Raw genomic sequence first — 21,863 nt, 5'->3', positions numbered from 1 at the left:
TGCGTATAACCAAGGGAAGGAGCGTCGCTGCGTCTCCAATCGCCCTGCACATAGCATGATAGACCAGTTAATGATCTGAAGCTTACAATGAGGAAAGGGGAGGAATTAAAGGAGCAAGCTCAAAGTATGATTCAAGGGAGACTCTGTTCGCTACCTTTATTTGCACAAAAGCAGACCAGGATCGTTCATGCACAGCATATCACGCTTTTTGTATCACGCTTTAAATAAAAAAGCTGTAATTATTGCGCTTGTGCTTTTTAAAAAGTTTTACTTTGTTTCATTAAACCGGAGTGACTCGCGTAACCGATCTTCCTTCACGCCGACTGAATCGAGAAATAGAAAAACGCGCGTAAAACACGCACAGAATGCCTTTCAATCCTTTCAAAGTAAAGCCAATCCCAATTCACGCGCACAGTCCACTCCAGGAGCAAGAAGACGCGGACGACAACGCGGATGACAACGCGGTAGCCCAGCACCTCGAAGAGCAAGTTGAGTATAGCGAGCACAGGGCCAGTAATCCCTTTGAGGATGAGCGGGAATACGCGTCACCCACTTCAAATCCCACGAGTACACCCCTATCATTTCAACAAACACCTGCGACACACTACGTCGGCCACCAGCATTACCAGAGTGCGAGTGATGAGCACACACCAATATTTACTCACCCCCAACCCTCTTTCCAAACTTCTGCACCGTCTTATACGGGCACCTCGCAATCTTTCGACCCATCAACGGATTATCAACGCACGCCATACATACAGCAGCAGAGCATAACACCGGTGCCTGTATCGCTCCCACAAGCTCATCCCCTCTCTTACAGCGACATAGAAAAACAAGGTGACGGGCTGAGCTACCAATCGCGCTCGCCCAGTCCAGCAGACGACGACAGCTATGAGGGGCTTTACAGTAAGAAAGAAAACATTACGTCGCCCGCGCCTGCCATCACTATGCTCACTCCCGACATGGACACATCGCACTATGGTGCACCTCCAGAAGAACGCATACGCCGTCGCGGAAAGACTAAGAAGAAGATTGCGCTTACGGATGGTAACCTTGTTGTCGATCTTCCTATCCCATCCACACTCGATAAGGTGATCATGCGGCGCGATTTGGATGATATGTCCAAAGTGCGCTATACGGCAGTTACATGCGACCCGGATCACTTTGAGCGCAATAACTTTACTCTCCGCCAGGCACTGCATAATCGCAGAACTGAACTGGCTATTTGCATAACCATGTATAACGAGGACGAGGTGCTGTTTTGTCGCACGCTGTACGGCGTCATGAAGAATATTAGTCACCTGTGCAGTAGGAAGAACAGTAACAATTGGGGCGCAGATGCTTGGACCAAGGTAGTCGTAGTTATTGTCGCTGATGGTAGAACCAAAGTCCATCCGCGTGTCCTCGACTGTCTTGCTAGTTTAGGTGTCTATCAGGAAGGCGTGGCGAAGGGTGCTGTCAACGATCAGGGCGTTGAAGCACATTTGTTTGAATATACTACATCTCTCGCTCTTGGTCCCGATTTGAAATTCAAAGGGCCAGAGAAACGCATAGTACCGACACAGGTTGGTCTGGCCGTTATTCAAATACTCTGCTGACGTGAGCAACTTTAGATTATTTTCTGTCTCAAGGAGAAGAATGCTAAGAAGATCAACTCGCACAGATGGTTCTTTAATGCTATCTGCCCTATTTTGCAGGTGCGTTTGGGTATTTCTTGGCTATACAGCAAACTCACCACCATCAAAGCCCAACATTTGTGTTCTGCTCGATGTCGGTACACGCCCACATCCCAAATCTATTTATCATCTGTGGAAAGCCTTCGACAAGAACAGCAACGTTGGAGGAGCATGTGGTGAGATACGTGCGGATACTGGCAAACATGGCTCTGCCCTGCTCAACCCGATAGTCGCGTCTCAGAAGTGAGTGACTCTTGATCATTTCGGTGCAAGCTCACTCAAAATAAAGCTTCGAATACAAGATGTCAAACATCCTCGACAAGCCTACAGAGTCTATATTTGGTGGGGAAATATTTAATTGCGCCTGCTACCTATCTCACATGTTCAGGTTACATTTCGGTCCTGCCCGGTGCATTCTCAGCTTACAGATACGTAGCGCTGAAGGACGACGATCACTTAGGACTCGGACCGCTGCATTCTTACTTTAAGGGCGAAACGATTCACATGTCGGAGGACGAGAGTGTGTTTACGCGTAATATGATGTTGGCAGAGGATCGCATACTCTGTTTCGAGTTATGCGCGAAACGGAAAGAAGCGTGGATATTGAAATATGTTAAATCAGCAGTTGGAGTGACGGATGTACCTGACCGAGTACCTGAGCTGATAAGTCAAAGAAGACGTTGGCTGAATGGGTCGTTCTTTGCAGCGATATACGCTCTTACACACACGAAACAGATTTTAAATAGTGGGCATTCCAAACCGCGCAAAGCGTGGTTATTAGTTGAGACATTCTACGCTGCAATCAATTTATTCTTCAGTTGGTTCGCTCTCGGTAATTTCTACTGTTTCTTCGTTGTCCTCACTCGAGCACTCGAAGACCCAGCATTCGGTGTACCGGATATCAAATACTTCAATGTCGTAGCTCAGGCCGTTTATGGAGCGATGATAATTGCATGTTTCACATTCAGTATGGGTAATAGACCGGCAGGCGCGAGTCTCAAATATACGACAGTGATTTGCGTGTTCGCAATGCTGTCAATATACATGATAGTAGCTGCAATTATCTGTACTGTACATGTAGCACAGCAGTCGGAGCATAACTCCATGTATGCGCAGATGTTGATCTCGTTAATTGCGACATATGGATTATGGGTTGCAGCTAGTCTAATATCGCTCGACCCATGGCATTTGTTTACGAGTTTCCCACAGTATCTACTTCTTGCAGCAAGTTATATCAACGTGCTTACTACATTTGCATTTTCAAATCTACATGACTTGACTTGGGGAACAAAAGGAGAGACAGAACCAGAGAAGAATACAGGCAAGTTCAAGACATCGAAGGATGGTACAGTGGAGGTGGAGATGTATGACAACAAACCGGATTTAGACGGACAGTACGCAGAAGCGTTACATAAACTTCGTACAAAGATGCCAGTACCGACACCGCCACCAAGTTCAGCAGATAAGGAGAGACAGGCAGCAGATTATCTTGCGTCGTTTAGAAGCAACGTGCTGCTATGTTGGATATTATGCAATGGGGCACTTATAATATTAGTGCTTGTGGGTACAGGAGGAAATGGAGCATTTGGGAACAATGAGAATAAGAAGGTGCAAGCGTATATGTTAACGATATTGGCGTTTGTGGCTATAACGAGTGTAAGTGGATTGTTTTTGGGAGAAACGGATACTGATATGGATCATAGGGAATCAAGTTTTTGGGATGTGCATCGTACATGATAGCGTCTTTATTTGGCATGTAAATAGGTATCGTATATTGTGTATACACTGCTTAGACACCATCAATTGGTGTACTAGGTGTACAGATGTGCAAAAAAAAAAGAATAAAATAAAAACATAAGTTGTATTTGTACTGCGTTTTAAATTTTAAATAAATAAAGTAACCTCGCGGATATTCACTACCACCGACGCCGCCGCCGCCTCCTGTTCAGCTCCAACCAAGTAAATTTCAAGGGAAATGTTCAGCAGAGCAATTAAGCAAGCCGTACAAATACCACGCATCTCAGCTCGTTCGTATGCTTCAGAGGCAGGTGCAGCAGATAAGCTGAGATTGCAATTCGCATTACCACACCAAACAATCTTCCAAGATAAAGAAGTTTTACAAGTCAGTGTACCTGCGCAGACTGGTGAAATGGGAATTCTCTCGCACCACGTTCCATCCGTTGAAGCATTGAAAGCGGGCGTTGTAGAGGTTATTGAGAGCGCTGGACAATCCACCAAGTATTTCAGTGGGGAGGGTATTCTTATACGTGTACTGAGCTAATTTTCATATTTCAGTCTCCTCTGGATTCGCCAGTGTCCACCCAAACAACACACTCACCATTAACGCAGTTGAAGCGTACGATTTGAGTGCATTCGACAAGAGCGTGAGTATGTATGTAGGTGTATTCTCCCACTAAGACGCTTCTCAGGCCCTTCAACAATCCATCGCAGACGCCAGAAAGTCATCTTCATCTGCCAGCGACGCTGAAAAGGCAGAGGCCGAAATTGAGTTAGAAGTCTACAGCGAGTTGGAAGCTGCACTCAAATAATTTTTGTAATCAAAATATAATTAAGCCTGTGTTTAGGCGATGGCTTAGGCTGTATATTGGCTTGATTTAGTGACGTCGTTGGCTTTCTGGTTTCTGCGTATGAAATTTGAACATTTACCCGTTGAATGCTTAGAGAGGGTGTAAGCGGTGTTTTTAAAAGGTCTACTCACGGGTAACACTTCAATTTCAGCTTACAATTCACTCCCTTGAGCGATATTGTATCTGTATTGCAAACTTCAAAACAATTCAACAGCCAATTCAACTTTCATTACAATAAAAACTTATATTCATCTTTATTCCCAATCTATTTCGATTTAAACGCCCCGAAAAGAAGATTTCACATCACTGCATCGGGTATATCACGCGAATTGAAAGAGCGGTGCATTGCGCTGAAAAGATTCTTTTGGAGGCGTGTAGATGGGGTTTACGATGATGATTATCTCATTACGGACCTCCTCAGACTCTATCTCATCGTTATTGAGTCTGATTTGATCAATATTCAGTATAACAATGTGATATCGGAGTATACAAGTATGTTTATACATTCAGACTCTTTCCCTAGCATCAACAAGCACGTCAACTCACTCATCCTTTGGTTGGATTACTTGATTAATGATAAACCATCTTCTATAACACCATATAAACCATTCTTATTCGCTGCTCATCTTTACGATTCGTTCTACGCTCCATGGCCATACTCAACTCTCCCTTCAGCTGAATTTGACTCGCAAATTGACGATCCATTCCTGACTGATATGTCATTAAACAGTCAATCAATCACTTTAAATTATTTTGGATCTAAACTTGAACTGATACCTCCAATTTCTTCTCACGCTGCATTTCTCACTCTATACAAGTTTAAGAATGATCTACCAAAACCAAATCTCAAGAGCTATGACTTTGATAGTGAATTTATTCGGTTGTCTCAGTGTACAAACCCGTCCAGCTCACCAGGTTGTCACGCCAGTCTATTCCAGAATCACTTTCAAGGTGCATGGGAAGGATTCTTCTGTTATTATGAGTTTGACGATTACCGAGACATACTAGCAGGCTCAATCGACACGCTATACAATGGAGTGCACGCCATTCAACCTCAAGTGTGGAGGCTAAATGAGACATTGGAAGACTACAGGAAACCCTCTTCATTGTCAACTCTACAAGATATCTGCGGCGGTCATGACGATCAGCATCTCTCTATAAAAAGAAGTGACGATACCAGGAGTACCAGGAGTAATACAAAGAACGAACTGCTAATACAACCAGAAACCATCGACGACGGCAAAGAGATTCACTTGAATGGTTTGGTGGGTTGGAAATAAAGGTGTAAGTTTACATACTCACGGAGTACACATAGGGACACTCCGCCTGGGGACGCTTTAAGCTACGTGGGAAGGTGAGAGCATGGGATGGGATGTTTATGTTATGTAAGTGGAGATTTGGGTGCAAGTTGAGAAAAAGTGGAAGCTGATGAGTGAGATTAGGCAAGGAGTATACGGTGGGTGAATAGTAATGAGAGGAAACTCACTCCAACTAATCCACCTACGCAGCCTGATGGACGTGGTAAGTGGTTCTATAGAGGATACAGTCTACCAGGTGGAGTATTGGTTGGTCGATGGCGCGATACCTATACGCGTGAGTGGTGAAGAGCGAGGTATATCACATCTAACAAAGCATAAAGCTGAAGTGCTAAGCGGATATGAAGTGTGTATTGTGTTTGCTATGTCAACTCGCCTCAAGTAACCAAACTTTCAGGGATGTTTCGTTTTGACAAGACGCTAAGAGGACGACGATGAATATACATTAAACAAATATGTATTATAATTATATTTATATAAACTTTATTCGATTACCTTTGGTCTTTTGACAATCACTATCATGCTGAGAAGACTGCAAATATCGCGGGTTACACGCCTGCCTGTACAAACGAGGTCATTTACTCATTCATTCAGAGTGCTAGAAAGAGATGGACATGAAAACAAGGCCAAATATGATCTCAAGTATGCGGATAAGCTGTCACAGCGACTGAGGCAGTGAGTTTGTTATATCCGCTAAATCCACCAGCTAAACAATTCTCAGAGAAGGCGTTGAATCGCTTGAAGAGCTCAAGAAGAAGCTTGCACCGGGAGCAGCAGCGGTAGAAGAAGAGAAGCCAGACGCGACAGAGACAATGAAAGAAAAGCATCCAAAAGCAGCCGCAGTGACACCGAACCCAGATCAGCTAAAAGTAGATACGGGCAAAGACGAATATTTTGTCGGCTCAGTTGATAAAGTTGAAGGGCGCAAAGAGGGTGACGGTACAGGCGTTAAGCCACTAGACAGCATAATAAATGTTGGCAAGATGGCTGAGCTACCATTGGACCACATTTCAAAGCTGTGGAATGCCCACCACTCTTCAAAGGACAATTATCTCAGTGCTACAATCCCTAAAGATACTTACGAGGGGTTGTACACTCAGGCGAGAAAGTATCCAGCATTCGTTATACCAATTCCACGTGAAGTTAAGGGCGATAAGCAGGAAGACAAGACGGGCTATGAGGTGTTCTATCTCGAATGGGGATTCCTTCCAGATACATTGGGAAGTGGTACGCGTCCGAGCACACTTATTTTCACCAGCCTCAATGAGTATAAACAGAGACAAGCATTCGCTCAGCCATTCGTCAGTTGCACGCACTACACTGATCTTGCAAAATCCCATGACGCCGTCCTGATGAGAGGTGAGGTGACAGCAGTGCAAGCAGATGATAAGGCGTTGGCTGTACTAGACAGTAAAGATGCCCAACTGCTGATTCTCACCATGCAGCGTTTCTACAACGCTCACAAATTCACCGATAACAGTAGCAAGGATAGAGCTAAGCTGTTACATAACTTCCACTTTAACCAATCTGACTTTGATTTTGATAGACTTTGCGCATTAGTGGAGGAGATTTGAAGGGATTTGTATAACGTTATAGATAGCCATCATGTCATCATCAAAGACATTCGATTTATCGAGGTTTGCGTATAGTAAAGGGAATTCTAGCGATTATACTAGTAAATACACTCCACTCAGGAGAAGTTCAACTACTCCATCCACCTCCACGACGCCACAGCTTAGTAGATCGAATACGGACACAGACACAGGAATAGACACACCCAACAAATCTAAAAAGAGGAAATATACCTACGAGCCACCGGAATCATTCGCTCAACTCACAGGCGTGCCTGATTACATGACAGAAGGGTGCGATTTGATGCTGGTCGGTATAAACCCAGGCAGGACATCAGCGACGCTTGGGCACCATTTCGCACACCCATCCAACTCATTTTATAGTTGCTTGTATGAATCTGGTGCGTTTCAACCTGCTTGAACAATATCAGTCTAAGCATACCCAAAACAGGCCTTACACCAACCAAACTTCGTCCACAGCAGGATTACACCCTCCCAGTACTCAATTACAGCATCACGAACCTCAATCACCGCCCCACTGTCACTCAATCTCAGCTATCAAAGGCAGAGAGCAGAGCTATGGTGCCTGAGTTGTGTTGGAAGGTGCACAAATACAAACCTAAATTAGTCGCACTCGTTGGAAAATCTATCTGGGACGATGTACACTTTGTCTTCAAGTCCAATTCGTTCAATTACGACTATAGACTTGATAATAAGGATAAAAAAGTTAACATAGTGGAAAAATCAGGTGACTGCGATCATACGGCTGGATTTCTCTTGCAGAATTTTAAGATAGTCCACGACGATAACAATGAATCCCTTTTCTTTACCCTCCCCTCTACCAGCGGACTAGTCGCAGCTTATCAGAAGGAGGCCAAGGTTAGAGCGTTCAAGAGGTGCAAGCAGACGCTGGATAGAATCAAAGAGTCATCTTTGGATACTTCTACCATGCACATCGTCGATAGTGTCACCCTTGCTCAAACTTTCGCTCATTTGGATCAGCGATAGCCACATTACTACAGGAGATACCCATGTAAACCTAATTATATGCATTCAGTAGAAGATTAAAAAACAATTATATGTCTAGTATGAGTTTCCTGGTCGGATGTTCAGCACCGACTCTTTTGCATATTCAATAGCATCTTTTGAACCTGTCGTGCAAGTTAGACGTGCGCTAGCAAACCTCAAAACACTTACCAATGAATGTGATTAATGGTAGTTCAGACTTGGACACTGTCAGCGACTGGACACCACTATCATTCTTGATACGCTCAATCCCTGATCCCTTGCTCCCAACAATTCTGGGGAAAGTTGATCTGTTCTGTAAAACAAGGTATCCGATGTATTCAGATCTCTTGACCCTATCCAAAGCATTCTCTATTGCCTTGACAGCCCTATTGACTGACTGGTCGTCTTTACCATTGACTGTCGGGGGTGTCAGTATATCTTTGCACTCGCACTTTCCAACCCACTCTTCCATTCAGACTGCGAGTCATCATCTCCACTTTGCAATTCATACGATTCCCATTTATGAGCTATCTCGTCCTCCTCGTCAACGTCAACTCTAGAAACTGGCTCTGGTGGTGTGAGATCGGATGGCTCTGGCAATCCACTGCTATTCGTCTTGGCTGGTGGGCTTGATACATCTACCGTCACACCGTATGATCTAAGACCGCGGAAGAAACGTCCATTTTCACTCATGCTATGATAATGCTTGTTTGGAACATTAATAGTCTTGCTAACGACAGTCGATTTCTTCTTCAAGTCCTCAATCGCTGCCTCGACACATGTAGTCTTGCCAGTGACCTTGACAATAGTAGCTGGATCGACTGCAGCCAACTCATCGACGTTTACTGGTGCATCCATGTTGTTATAGTCACGAGAACCTGGGAAATGTATGCTAACATTGTATTCCCTTTGCATGGCCATCAGCTTTGTTCCACCTCTGCCAATCAAGTCACCATGCAAGGCGGTTGGAATTGATATAACGTATGTTTTTCTGTCACTCAAGTCAGCAACGAATCCTCTAATCTCAGTCTCAATTGCTCCAGCTAAACTCTTCTCTGCCTTGATTACGATAGTCTGTGATTCTGAGTTTGGCTTAGGGAATTGGACCATTCCTGACTGTGATTGATTGTCGGCTGGTCCACCAGCCTTCTCAATTAGTTCACGCAGTTTCGATCCACCTTGACCGATGATTGACTTGTGGTACTTGCCATCAATGTCGGTGATGTTAATTATCTGCTGCGCATTAAGTTCATCAATGATTGCCAATATATCACTCTTAGCAACTTGGATTGCTTTCTTTGTTCCTCTCAAATTGATAGTAACTTTTTGTTGAGATTCGGTTGATCTGTCGAAATCAATTTGAGCGCCACTGCTCTCCTTAATCTCATTGATTTGCTGTCCACCTTTACCAACTATTCTAGCAATTGATGATGAAGGGATTGAAATGTTCAGCGTGTTGTTGTTCTCCTTTTCGAACTCTAAAGCCTCCAACAATTCAGCCTTAGCTTGTGCAACACCCTTCTTGCCACCCTTGACAGTAACAATATCGGAAGGTTCCTCTTCATTGGATGATTTTGGGAATGTAATCTTGACACCATGCTTATCTTCCAATCTCGTGGCATATTTACCACCTGTACCGATCAGAGATGCGTGGTATTGACGAGCAATTGTCAATTTCTCGGCAGTTTGATCAGCTAATTGTTCAACCAATCCATTCAATCTACGCGTCGCTTCTTCAACGTTCTCCTTACGTCCGACAAGTTTGATGGTAGCCTTTTGTGGTGATTTCTTCAAGTTATCGTTAGGTTGACGCTGGGTAATGTCAATTTGAACGCCGAGTGATTCTCTCAACTTTGTTATTGAGGATCCGTTCTTGCCGACAATGTGTGGCACGTATTGACTGTTAATAGATATTTCAGTTTCATGACCATAAACGATATGGTGGTTCTCAGCTTCATCTGCAATTCTGTTGAGCTCCCCAACAACCCTATCAACTTCTTCCTTTTGTCCACGAACCGAGATTTCATCCTCGTTAATCTCCTTCTTTGAGTTGTTGCGGTTTGTTGGTTTGCTTGTACCGAGCTGAACATCTACCAATTTATCCTCACCAATAATGGCATTGAGTGTCGTACCTCCTGGACCGACGATTGATTTGTGGAACTTTGGATCAACTTTGACGATTTGAATGGTGATGTTTGATGCAGCTTTTGCCAAATCAAGAACAGTGTTAACACCATGTTGAACAATTTCACCAATCTTGTTGTCTAATGCCTTGCCATCCAATCCTAATTCCGAAGCACCGGTATATATCAAACCAACCTCATCGTGCTGTTCAGATTCATGTGGGAACATAAGAGTGATTTTCTTGGTGTCTTCGAGTTGACGAGCCTGCTTACCGAACAAGTGGCGGTGAAGGAGATGGTCAATCTCTACTGACGTGACAGCTGATGGTGGGATTGTAAATACCAACTTCTCAACCTGCTCTCTGGCACTGATAGCAGCTGATGAATCTGAACTGACGATATCAATGATGACAGTTTGAGATTTCTCTATATATGCAGATCTTGGAGGATAAATCTTTGCACCTGGATAAGCATCAGCAATTTTGTTTAATTTACCACCACGCAGAAGGTATCTTAAAACGTTGACACCATAGTTTAAATCAGTCTTGACTCTGTGGACTGAGAGCAAATCAACAATTTCGACGGCCAATGTACTAGCTTTTTCCATGACTAATTGCAAAGCAGCAGGCAATTTCAGTTGAGGACCGCGGATAGTACACGTCTCCGAAATATCATCAGCAGCTGGCAATTCGACAATGCATTGAGTCTTTTCTAAAATTTCGTCACCAATAACACCAACCAAAGTGCGATGTTGACGCTTGGGAATTGGGATGGAAATGGTTTTGGTTGTACGTTGACAATCGTTGTAGACTCTCTCGACAGATTGAATAGCAGCCTTTACAGCAGACTTTTCACCCTTAATGACGATAGCTGATTGTTTGATGCGTTCATTCTCATTAATATCGGATTCTTCACCAATAGCTTGATGAGCAATAGCGCGCAATCTAGCTTGTGAGGGAATAGTGATAGTAACTGCATATTGTTGCTCTATTTGAGCTGATTTTAAAGCAATCAAAGGGTAGAATGAAGAAGGTATAGAAGTGAAACGCTTGGTGTATGACTTAATGACTTGAGAAATGATATCGTAAACTTTCTCTTGGGCCAATTGAATAGAATCTTCTAAACCTTCGATTGTGATAGGGATGGAGTAGTCGTCTTCGCTGTCTTGATCAGAATCCTCAGAATTTGAAGTCTTTGGTAAAGATTCCGAGGCCGGTTTTGGAGGAACTTGAATGCGAGTTTTAGTGGAGTCAGTGATGGATTTAAGGGTGGATCCTGTTAAAAAGTGTTAATAACCGTATTCCTGCGCCTCAACAATTCTAAGCTAACCTTTTGGACCAATGAGTAGAGCTCTTGAAGAGTTTGGAATTTCAACGGTGATAGTAATTCTAGTTGATAGGGTGCTTGTAAGATAAGCAATAGCCTCATTAACAGACTTCTGCGACTGTCCTTTTACAAAGAAAGTTGTTTGCTTAGTTTGTGAAGTCGTTGAGCTGTCTACGTTAACATTAAACGCACTAGAAACTCTCTTAAAGAGCTCAGAGATAGTCTTTGGTGACTGTCTTGACTTCTGGTTGCTTATAGCGTTCAGAAGCTGTGACTGTGGGATCGTGTATGTGGATTGGTAGATGGATCTTTGTATTACTGGCTTAGCCCAGGCACCTGAAGGCTGCTTTGGCGTGGCTGTTGGTAGACTAGGAAATGCAGACTCCGAGTTTAGATCCACATTTTCCTTCTGCATCGGTTTAGTCGTTGCCGCTGCCGCTGGCTTCGATGAGCTGTCATCTCCGAGGCTAGGAAATGGATCTGGTGAGTCGTGTAGGGATTGTATTTGAGCTGCTGTCAGTGGCATTTTATTTTATTTCTATCTTATATTTCTATTTCTACTTGATGAATGCAGCGAATCAAGATGCCGCCTTCTCCGCTCGCTCCCAATGAGTGCCAACATAAAACACAATATTTAAATAAATAAATTTCTAATATCTGCGTACAATTGGGTTTATTACTTGTCCAGGCTTCGTTTGTATCTTTGGCGCTATTTCACGCTTGTGTGCGCTCGTCGTGTTGAACTCTTGTCCAATCGCATTAGACATGGCTGACTCGTATTGTGATCTGCTTGTAAATGGATATGGTAGATCCTTCACTGAGTACTTATTCATTGGCCTCTTCTCTGTCTTCTCGCTTATTATTACATTCGTCTTGTTCGCGTCCTTTCTCTTATCTGCGTCTACACCTTCCGTTGTCTTGAGGAATCGTGCACGCTTCTTCTCTTCTGCTGCCTTGTTCTTCTTCACTCCCTTACCAGACCAGCTACCCCATCCAGGAAGCGATGTGTCCACTTGTTGTGGTCCTTCTGCCTCAATTTCCATTTTCTTCTCTTCTTCAAAGTCCTTTACAACATCATCAGCTGCAAATGCTTCGGCAACCAAATCACGCTGCTTGAACGCTTGTACACCACCACCAGCCATATCATCATCGCTGTCTGACTCTGATGCAAACCCATCCTGGGCATTGTCATTCTTTTTACCCTTCTTTTGCTTCTTTGAAGTGCTTTTTGGGTTGTTTGGTTTGTTTGTTTTGTTGTTCTTCGCTTCTTTGGTTATAGTAGCATTAAGATCAATGTCTACCTCCTCTTCATCGTTACCGCCTTGATTAGCTCTCTTGCGCTTTTTAAATTCAGCCTGACTCTTGTCAGCTTTCTTTGAGTCCTTGGATAGCGTTGCAATATTCTTCTTCTTAGCCCTCTTTGTGCCTTCATTGTCACCTTTCAGCCAAGGATTGCTCTCATCTTCATCACTGACATTGTTTACATCCTCGTACTGTTCTTTAAACTTATCGAATGATACTGGGTTGGTATCACTATCTTTTTCACGACCTAAGGTGTGCGACGACGTTGTAGACGTGGGCTCATTATCTTCCACTGAGTCATCGACGCTAATCTTTGCTTTCTTTCCAGGTCCAACGACGAATCTACCAGGATTACCACCAATATTAAGCTTATCATCAGATTCTTCTTTTTCTCCTCTCATCTCTTTGGCAAAATCTTCAGCTTCATCTTCCATAGCTTTGTTTTCGCGAGCTTGAGCATCTCTCATGAACTTCATACCGGCAATACCCTTAAAGTTGTCTTCGACGCTATTATCACCATTATGCTGTAAGGATCTCATTTTGTTGAGTGCAGCGAGCTTAACAGCGTCATCGTCGTCATTATCACCAATACTATCATCACTTTCATCATCATCATTGTCATTGTCAAACTTTTCGCCTCTAATTCTCTGACCTAATTCTTCCATTCTATGTAATTCATTGAGAGTATCTTTGTCACCATCACTACGATCTTTCATCTCTTTCGCCCATTTGCTGTTTCCACCTTTGTGTCTGAGAGTTGCTCTTTCAAGTGCACGATTTCTCTCCGCACCCATTCTCTCTTCATCAGAATCAAGCACACCAGCTTCAGCAGCTTTACGCTTGTTAGCTTCCTTCTCCTTTCTCCTTAATCTTCTATAAGTTTTGCTCTTGATCTTATTCATCCTTGCAGCTTTCTTCTCAGATTCGTACATGAGTTGTCTTTGCTGACGCAAGGCTTGAAATTTAGCTTTAGTTTGTTCTTGAGATAACTTTGATTGTTCCTGCTGAGGGAGACTATCAGAAGGATTAACTTGTGTGGACAAGTTGTTAGATTTGAGGAGATGGTCAACTGATGATTCAAGTGGATTGGCTGGTTTAAATTCACTAACCAAATCTTTACCTGAGTGTGAACCATCTACTACACCACCTTGACCTGGTCCTTGTAGAGGAAAGGAAAGGGTATTTGAGTTCTCTAAAGCTTTCATAGATGCATCCCATTGCTTTATATCGTCTTTGACAACTTTTTGACCGGCTTGACGATCAGCACGTTCTTTGTAAAAAGTTGCTAAAGGAGCAGCGAGGGCGCCTCTCTTTGCAGTTTTTGATTCTGAAGGTTTCAAAGGTTTAACTTGGTGATTAATGGTTGAAGCGATGTTGGTTGGTAGTGGAGCGAGAAGAGAATCCAAAGAAACTGGACCTGTGAGTTGTTAGTGTTGATGAATTTTGAATATAACTATTACTAACCATCCGTAGGTACTCTAAATTCTGAATTTTTACCCGCGACAAAGCCATCTTTGGAAGTAGGAGAGTCATTAGTGGTAGATTTCTTAGAAGAAGGATCTAATGAGTCAACGAGTTGCGTTAGTTTGGTTGAATCGCCTTGTTCATCTTGTTCAAACTCAACATCGCTATCATCGACATCTTCTTTTGTGATATCTTGATCTAGTTGATTATCATCGTTAAGCATAGTATCAAGATCGACCATTTCCTCATCATCCTCATCGTCCTCGTCGACACCATCGACACCATCGACACCATCATCCAACCGATTTGGATGTTTTGAGCCAGTAAAATGCCAATCTGCGTACTTTTCATCATCACTGCCTTCAAAAGCATCATCACTATCAATTTCTTCATCATCGCTATCGTTAACGACGGTGTCCTTTAAATGATCAATTTTTATATCCCTAAGCTTATCATCATCACTGTCATTATCTAATCCACGCTGATCATAATCTTCATCCTTATCAAGTTTCGTTGTTAGATTTGAACGTCTAGATGAATCTTCTTTATCATTTGACAATTCAAATACATTCAATTCATCTCCCTTTTTATATTTTTTTGTAATTTCCTTTGGCTGTGTTTTTTTATTTCCTTTCTTCTCCTTGAAATCCTTTTTCCCCTTCATCTTGTCGTTGGTAGTCTGTTATCAAGAATATTTCAAAAATTTCATCAGAAAATACAAATAATCTTATCATAACTAACAATACATACACTATGTCTCAAACAAATAACTCAAAGAGACGCCTTCTTCTGTCCAGATTCGAGGATATTTAATAAATCTGAAGTTAAGAAGTCTGATGGCCAATTTGACTTGATTTGATCATTCAAATACTCAATTGCCTTGTTAATGCTGCTTTCCTTTACCCCTTTAACCTTCTTTCCTTCCTCTTTAAGCACTTGATCAACGTAACTCGCATTAATCACTTTACCTGAGCTTGTCTTGGCTGCGTACTTTACCCATGACCATAATTGAACTCTTGCTATTTCAGCAGTTGCAGCATCCTCCATTAGATTATTGATTGGTACACATCCATTGCCTTCAATCCAAGATGAACAATATGCTAATCCTGCTGATGCATTCTCATGTACTCCACTTTCACTAATATCACCAGGTACTTGAGTATTTAATAGATCACCTCCATTAACCTTAACTTCCTCACGACGTACGTGATATTGATTTGGTCCAACCATCTTATCATTGAAGATATCCAAAGCAATCTTAACTAACGCGGGATGTGCAACCCAAGTACCATCATGACCAGCATTAACTTCTCTAGCTTTATCGTTCTTAACCTTAGTCATAGCCGCATCATTTGCTTTCTCATCATTCTTTATTGGAATTTGAGCTGACATACCACCCATTGCAGCAACTTGACGACCATGACAAGTTTGAATGAGTAATCTGACATAAGCATCCATGAATGGAACTGTCATTGTTACGTCTGATCTGTTTGGTAAAACACAAGATTTTTTGGCGCGTTGAGCTTTGATGAAAGAGAATATGTAATCCCATCTACCGCAATTCAAGCCGGAAGAGTGATTTCTTAATTCGTATAAGATCTCATCCATTTCAAAGACAGCGTAGATTGTTTCAATGAGGACAGTTGCTCTGATAGTACCTCTTGGAATATCAATACTATCTTGAGCAAAGTTGAAAATATCATTCCAAAGCCTAGCTTCAAGGTGAGATTCCAATTTTGGGAGGTAGAAATAAGGGCCGTAACCTCTATTAATGTACTCCTTAGCGTTGTGATAAAAGTACATTGCAAAGTCGAACAAACCACCTGAGACAGGTTCACCGTCAATTAGAATTCTGGTTTCATCAAGGTGCCATCCGCGTGGTCTTACTATCAACACAGCAGGATTTGGGGATAACTTGTAAGATTTTCCAGATTTGTTATCGGTGAAATCAATCTGTTTACGAATTGCGTCATGAAGGTTGAGTTGGCCATCGATCATGTTAAACCAAGTTGGTGAATTTGAGTCTTCAAAGTCAGCCATGAAAGTCTTGCAGCCTGAATTTAAAGCATTTATAACCATTTTACGCTCAGTTGGACCAGTGATTTCAACTCTACGATCCTTTAAACCAGGCGCAGGTGGTGCACAGATCCAAGCTTTATTTTGACGTATGTGCTCTGTTTCAGGTAAAAAGTCAAGATGAATTTTACCGTTATCGAGGTTAGTTTGACGTTGTTTACGTGTGTCAAGGAGTTGCTTTCTAGTGTTGTTGAAAGTACGGTGTAACTTTGTAAGGAATTGTAAAGCACCTTCATTAAGAATTGCCTTGTGCTGTGCTAAATTGCAGCGTGAGAAGTTGATTGTTTTCAATGAAAATTAGCTCACGGGAAACGTCGTCTGTTGTTTATTAGAATGGCTTATGTGGAAGTACTCAAACTCACTCTTTATTTCTACGGTCATCGTTGTTTACTGCTGAAGTGTGAATACCCGGGAAAGAGACCTTTATCAGCGGATCCTCGGTGAATTTCGGATACCCGATGATAACTAAATTCCTGAAATTACCGTGGTCGTGAATAGATGAAAATTGAATCATAATAAATAAAATAAATTATAAGTAGACTAGAAACCCCTTTTACCCACCAACGACGAGGATGGTACGCAGCATTTCAACAATACAAGGAAGATACAGAAGAAGCGATACAATAAATGGACAACCTTCTGCCCCTTTAGGACCTGGATGGAGATCCGCTGCTTCAGATTTGTTAGCAACTGGTGAAGCTGCTGTACAAAGGAGAAGATCAATTAGGCAAATGAGAAGGATAAATAATGATAATAACGATTATAATGATAATCATCAAGACATTGAAAAGCTTCCTTTACACGTACTTGATAACAATCAAGGCGTTTTTATCGATGGTGAAGGTCCTTTGTTCCCAGACATACGTATACGCTTTGACGTTGATCCTCCAAATTCAATAATCATGACTTTAAACGATAATAAGCCTCCTGACAGCTTCTTACTCACTAAACTTGAATTAGTCGTTCCGTATAAATCTGATGGCTTGATTTTCGCAAGTTTAGATCACATTTCTTTGGACGATTTATCAGTCTATCACAGCCAATCTTTACCCCTATTAGAACGATATAGTTCTCAACTCAAGCAACCTTTAGGTCCGGGTATTGATCAAAAATTTTCATCCACACCACCACCACATTCTTCTTCATTCGCTCCAATAAACTATCATTCTTCACCACGTCAATCTCATACCAGACTTTTAGAAGACCCTTCCACCTCACCAAGACCTCAAAAGAGAGTAAAAAGGGATCAATTTATTTCTCCACCTCAATCTCCTTCTCCTCCAGATTTACCATTCCCCACTAACCTAACACCATGTGCATACTTTAATAGCTACGCTCAACCCATTGAATCCGTTGCATTCGCACCACCACAAAAACTGACTATCGATTTAGAGCCAGGAAGGGCGACAAGGTATCTCGCGATAAGATTTCTCAACTCACATGGATCTAGATTCGATGCTAGCAGAGTTAAAGCATTTGGTGGGTGATGGTCGTTCTCGGTGATTGTGTGATACCGAGATTGCTCACACCCTCCACAGGCTACAGAGCTAGCAAAGTATACAACACCATCGAATACCACTAAAGCTTGTGTAACAATACGTGTACTTGTATAAGAGTGAAAAACTTCACGTTAAAGTGTCGTTAATGTGCGTTAACAGATGTGTATATCAGTCACGCATAGTAAATCTTCTTCTTCCTCACATTGAAATCAAAAGTGAGTAAATTTGGTAAAAGAGTAAGGCCAATCGTACACAATACAAATTCAATGATGATCATTGTTGTCGCCCCAGTCTGATCTATAGATGACTGATTGACCACGCACTTCCAAACTCAGCACTTCTGAAATGAATCAAAAGCTGTTAAATGGCCTTGCTCTTGTGGCATATAATATATTTACTAACAATTATCCAGATTGTGAGTTTTACGCCTCACCAAGTCGCAAAAAAGAGCACAAATTTTTTGATATGATGATACACATACATTTATATTCCATGCTAAGTCTTAATCTTTCTTGAGGAAAACGATGTATTCAATCGCTTTCTGATAATACAAGTACAAGTGCTCTTTGGGATTTTGGTTTGGTCAAGACACGAAACATGAGCTGACGATATTGCAGATGGAAAGTTAATGTATTATAAACAAGGAAATGATTCAATTTAGTTATTCTTGATATGTGTGCAATGATTGCCCGTCAATATTAATGTCCTCCATTGGCTCCCCGTCAATGTCCTCTCCATCTCCCTCCATAGGCTCACCATCGATATCGTCGATTGGTGCACCGTCGATATCCTCTTCTACTTCCTCCGCTCCTTGTATAAATGGCTTAAATCCAGTTGGTTTCTCCACTTCCTCCACGACTGGTGTAATTGGATGGCTAGATGCGCTATCGCTGTGATTCTGGCTGCGACTGACTAGCGTGCTGCTACGATCCAATTCCAAACGTTTTCTGCCCACTCCCTCCAATCTGATCAGATAATCATCGAGGATATTCTGCGGGAAGATAAATAATTCGGCCCACACTGTTAAAACAACTTCAATGCGCTCCTTGAAGAAATTCTGACTCAATTTGCTTGGGAAGGTGGATCTAACGAGTCCCAGATGATCGAATACCTTGGGCAATTGCCGCTGTATCTCATCCCTATACTTCCAAGCACCGGAAATGCTAACCGCACTATTGGCGAGTATGTCAGAAACTAGATGTAGTCGTGCAATCTTTCGTGGAACAGGTGTAGACACGTTGAGGAGCGACTTGATGACTACACCCACTACACCCTCGTAGGCTTCTGAATGGTCTATTGCAAATGCCATCACCTTACCTATAGACGAGCGCTTCGGTGTGATTTGGCGTAGCATTCTTTCCAATTTCTTCTTGGCGACTCCACCTAGAATATTTTGCTTCTGTTTCTGTATTGATTCATGCTCACTTTGCTCTTGTTCGCTGAGATCGTTTTCCGAATCAGCAGTTGGCTTGCTATCGTCGAATGGTATATCGTTATCTAGTTGGTTGAGCACGAATCTGGATTTTGTATCCTTAAATTAAGTGTTAAAGTTATCAATTAATGACACACAACCTACGTTGTCGTTATTCAAGAAAGCATACTCTTCACTGAGCCATTTCAGCTCTTCCAAGCAGGCTGAAGGTCCTTTGTCGTGTGACTTGGCATATGACACAACGCTAAGCAAGAAATTGAGAGTCTTTCCGTCAACACCAGGCGCCTCTTCTTCAACACGACTGCGCTTACTTTCACGCTGATCGAAGCTGCTTGGCGATCTTGATCGTGATGGAGCGGGACGTTTGGCAGTACTCTCGTATAGTGGTCTTGAAGGTATTCTCACGCGTTTTCCCCAATCAACCTGATCTGTAGTTTGAGGTTTGATCTACGTACAAACAATGCAAAACCCACTTTTAACATATGACCCTGCCAATCTGAGCCATCTAGCTGTTTCAAAGCTGTTTCAGCATCATGGCGTGTCATGAAGCTAATAAATCCCGCGTATCCAGGTTGCTTCAGCTTATGCTGATCTTCTGGTCGCGGCCAAAGTATTTTGACCTGGATTGGGTAATCAGGGGTGTATTTCCAATTTCATAAGCCACACACAGAAGCTATAGCACCAAATTGAGCAAAGTATTCACCAAAAATTCGTTCATCGATCCAAGTTGGAAGGTTAGCGACGTAGAGGTTGGTAGAGTGAGGATCTGCATCGCTATGAAAGTCAGGATCACTTCTGCTGCCTCTTCCAGTCTGTTCTCTCTTCAACTCCTGTAAAAAGCTGTCCATTTGCGTCTTGCCTTTAATTTTCCCCTGAGAATTGAGTTCAACTGGGTGTGATTTGGGTTGGTGAGAATAAGCTTGCCGAAACGTAAGCCACAATCACACAGAATCCCCACACCCACATTCTCTGCCATTTCCAGATTTAACAAAAGAAGACTGCCTGACGTCATCAAAGGCGTCCAAATACTCTTTGTACGCCATCTGCGTCTGTGTATCCTCTTCAAGTCTTCGTTGCTCGTCTGCCTCCTTCTGCTTATCCCTTGCTGACTTGTAATTTGAGCCTGAGTTGAAGTGGCTCAGTCTCTGCTCCGGTACGTGCTGAATACGAGACTGAGGTGGCTGCTTAGACTTAATCTAATTAAAACACTGTACACAAATTTACTGTGTCGATTTTCCCAGATTTCAGCAATTCCTGCTTAATTGGATCCATTTCACTTGTTCAGCGTACAAGAATAAGATGCGAACACACGCAGAAATTAATTTTCAAAACACAGCATGTGCTGTTGAATACAATGACTTACTCGACGTCTACGCTGTTGGGACTTATGAGCTCGTTGATACACAGACCGACAAAGACGGGAAAATTAGCCATCAGCAGCGCAAAGGGCAGTGTTTAGTGTATGACTGTACTCAGCGTACATTTAATTACTTGGATAGCCGTCAAACACCAGGCACGCTAGATATAAAGTGGATGAAACAGCTTCTAGGTCTTGTTGATGCAGAAGGAGTGCTATCTGTCGACAAATTCTCTGAAAGTTCTCTTTCTAATCTATACACCATCGATTGCTCTCCGCACTCCTCCTCCTTAGCATTATCTCTCGATTGGTCGAATTTGCGCTGTGATACTGATCCACAGATCGCTGTTTCCATGTCAGATGGTCGTGCAATCAGCGTAAACACTTCCACACAGCAGCTGGTGCATGATTGGCAGGCACACGATTACGAAACGTGGATTGCCGCGTGGGATCACTATTCTCCAAACCATATCCTCTATACAGGTGCCGATGATTGTGTCTTCAAGGCTTGGGATCTTAGGGTTGGATTAAACGCACCCGTATCGTCTAATAAGAAGTACGTCTCTGTCAATATAGCTGCATCATCCTCTCTTATACTCTTATTAGATTCGATGGCGGCGTAACTACCATCTCTAACTCCCCACACAATCAAAATGAGCTCGCTGTGGGCTCTTACGATGAGACGTTGCGCATTTTCGACAAACGGAATCTCAAGACACCCACCAGTAGTATCAAGACGAGTGGAGGTATTTGGCGTATCAAATATCATGAAACTGATGACAGCAAACTAGTCATGGCGAATATGTATGGCGGATTCGATGTTGTGGATCTCCACTCAAGTGCTATCGTGCACACCAACACACATCACAACCTCGCTTATGGTGTCGATTGGAATAAAGAGGGACTGATTATGTCAGCCAGTTTTTATGACAGGAAGGGTATGCTTTGGAGTGTGTAGTTCACTCAAAAATCTTCAAATACCCTTGCCCAAACTTTGGAATGACTCCAAGGAATGATGACTAATAGTGGAGAAAAGTTGATACTGATATATTATCCATTTGTTTTCATACATGTGAGAGAAATCGTGTGTTTTTTGGGTCGTTGGAATCGTTGGATTTAAAAATT

At 42.5% G+C, this 21,863-nt stretch overlaps 10 protein-coding genes across 10 annotated transcripts; 6 read left to right on the top strand and 4 right to left on the bottom strand.

Annotated features, from left to right (window-relative positions):
• Window positions 1–365: 365 nt before the first annotated feature.
• On the top strand, window positions 366–3,436 carry J056_001087 (Chitin synthase 3; the record flags this gene model as incomplete). The annotated part of the gene is made up of 6 exons (XM_009270715.1): window positions 366–1,565; window positions 1,614–1,697; window positions 1,747–1,919; window positions 1,966–2,018; window positions 2,065–3,332; window positions 3,380–3,436. 6 exons carry the CDS (start codon window positions 366–368, stop codon window positions 3,434–3,436), a joined length of 2,835 nt encoding a protein of 944 aa, XP_009268990.1.
• Window positions 3,437–3,651: 215 nt separating this feature from the next.
• J056_001086 (uncharacterized protein) lies at window positions 3,652–4,225 on the top strand (the record flags this gene model as incomplete). The annotated part of the gene is made up of 3 exons (XM_009270714.1): window positions 3,652–3,922; window positions 3,972–4,060; window positions 4,106–4,225. 3 exons carry the CDS (start codon window positions 3,652–3,654, stop codon window positions 4,223–4,225), a joined length of 480 nt encoding a protein of 159 aa, XP_009268989.1.
• Window positions 4,226–4,758: 533 nt separating this feature from the next.
• Window positions 4,759–7,154, top strand: J056_001085 (uncharacterized protein; the record flags this gene model as incomplete). The annotated part of the gene is made up of 7 exons (XM_009270713.1): window positions 4,759–5,529; window positions 5,580–5,649; window positions 5,707–5,720; window positions 5,773–5,857; window positions 5,904–5,928; window positions 6,175–6,255; window positions 6,302–7,154. 7 exons carry the CDS (start codon window positions 4,759–4,761, stop codon window positions 7,152–7,154), a joined length of 1,899 nt encoding a protein of 632 aa, XP_009268988.1.
• A 31-nt stretch (window positions 7,155–7,185) lies between these two features.
• On the top strand, window positions 7,186–8,159 carry J056_001084 (G/U mismatch-specific DNA glycosylase; the record flags this gene model as incomplete). The annotated part of the gene is made up of 2 exons (XM_009270712.1): window positions 7,186–7,552; window positions 7,603–8,159. 2 exons carry the CDS (start codon window positions 7,186–7,188, stop codon window positions 8,157–8,159), a joined length of 924 nt encoding a protein of 307 aa, XP_009268987.1.
• Window positions 8,160–8,234: 75 nt separating this feature from the next.
• J056_001083 (KH domain-containing protein) lies at window positions 8,235–12,134 on the bottom strand (the record flags this gene model as incomplete). Its single annotated transcript, XM_009270711.1, has 4 exons — window positions 8,235–8,302; window positions 8,349–8,576; window positions 8,624–11,557; window positions 11,612–12,134. 4 exons carry the CDS (start codon window positions 12,132–12,134, stop codon window positions 8,235–8,237), a joined length of 3,753 nt encoding a protein of 1,250 aa, XP_009268986.1.
• Window positions 12,135–12,258: 124 nt separating this feature from the next.
• On the bottom strand, window positions 12,259–15,038 carry J056_001082 (U3 small nucleolar RNA-associated protein 14; the record flags this gene model as incomplete). Its single annotated transcript, XM_009270710.1, has 2 exons — window positions 12,259–14,327; window positions 14,375–15,038. 2 exons carry the CDS (start codon window positions 15,036–15,038, stop codon window positions 12,259–12,261), a joined length of 2,733 nt encoding a protein of 910 aa, XP_009268985.1.
• Window positions 15,039–15,145: 107 nt separating this feature from the next.
• J056_001081 (Malate synthase, glyoxysomal) lies at window positions 15,146–16,831 on the bottom strand (the record flags this gene model as incomplete). The annotated part of the gene is made up of 3 exons (XM_009270709.1): window positions 15,146–16,707; window positions 16,757–16,768; window positions 16,813–16,831. 3 exons carry the CDS (start codon window positions 16,829–16,831, stop codon window positions 15,146–15,148), a joined length of 1,593 nt encoding a protein of 530 aa, XP_009268984.1.
• Window positions 16,832–17,022: 191 nt separating this feature from the next.
• J056_001080 (uncharacterized protein) lies at window positions 17,023–18,032 on the top strand (the record flags this gene model as incomplete). Its single annotated transcript, XM_009270708.1, has 2 exons — window positions 17,023–17,929; window positions 17,989–18,032. 2 exons carry the CDS (start codon window positions 17,023–17,025, stop codon window positions 18,030–18,032), a joined length of 951 nt encoding a protein of 316 aa, XP_009268983.1.
• Window positions 18,033–18,610: 578 nt separating this feature from the next.
• Window positions 18,611–20,653, bottom strand: J056_001079 (U2 snRNP-associated SURP motif-containing protein; the record flags this gene model as incomplete). The annotated part of the gene is made up of 6 exons (XM_009270707.1): window positions 18,611–19,480; window positions 19,526–19,804; window positions 19,855–20,001; window positions 20,050–20,300; window positions 20,346–20,553; window positions 20,606–20,653. The coding sequence occupies 6 exons, from the start codon at window positions 20,651–20,653 to the stop codon at window positions 18,611–18,613; spliced, it is 1,803 nt and encodes a 600-aa protein (XP_009268982.1).
• A 27-nt stretch (window positions 20,654–20,680) lies between these two features.
• Window positions 20,681–21,696, top strand: J056_001078 (WD repeat-containing protein 85; the record flags this gene model as incomplete). The annotated part of the gene is made up of 2 exons (XM_009270706.1): window positions 20,681–21,294; window positions 21,345–21,696. The coding sequence occupies 2 exons, from the start codon at window positions 20,681–20,683 to the stop codon at window positions 21,694–21,696; spliced, it is 966 nt and encodes a 321-aa protein (XP_009268981.1).
• Window positions 21,697–21,863: the final 167 nt, after the last annotated feature.

This window comes from Wallemia ichthyophaga (genome assembly GCF_000400465.1).
Source record: "Wallemia ichthyophaga EXF-994 unplaced genomic scaffold scaffold13, whole genome shotgun sequence".
NCBI lineage: Eukaryota > Fungi > Basidiomycota > Wallemiomycetes > Wallemiales > Wallemiaceae > Wallemia > Wallemia ichthyophaga.
The sequence above is the reverse complement of the archived record's forward strand: the minus strand, read 5'-3'. Positions and strand labels throughout refer to the sequence as shown.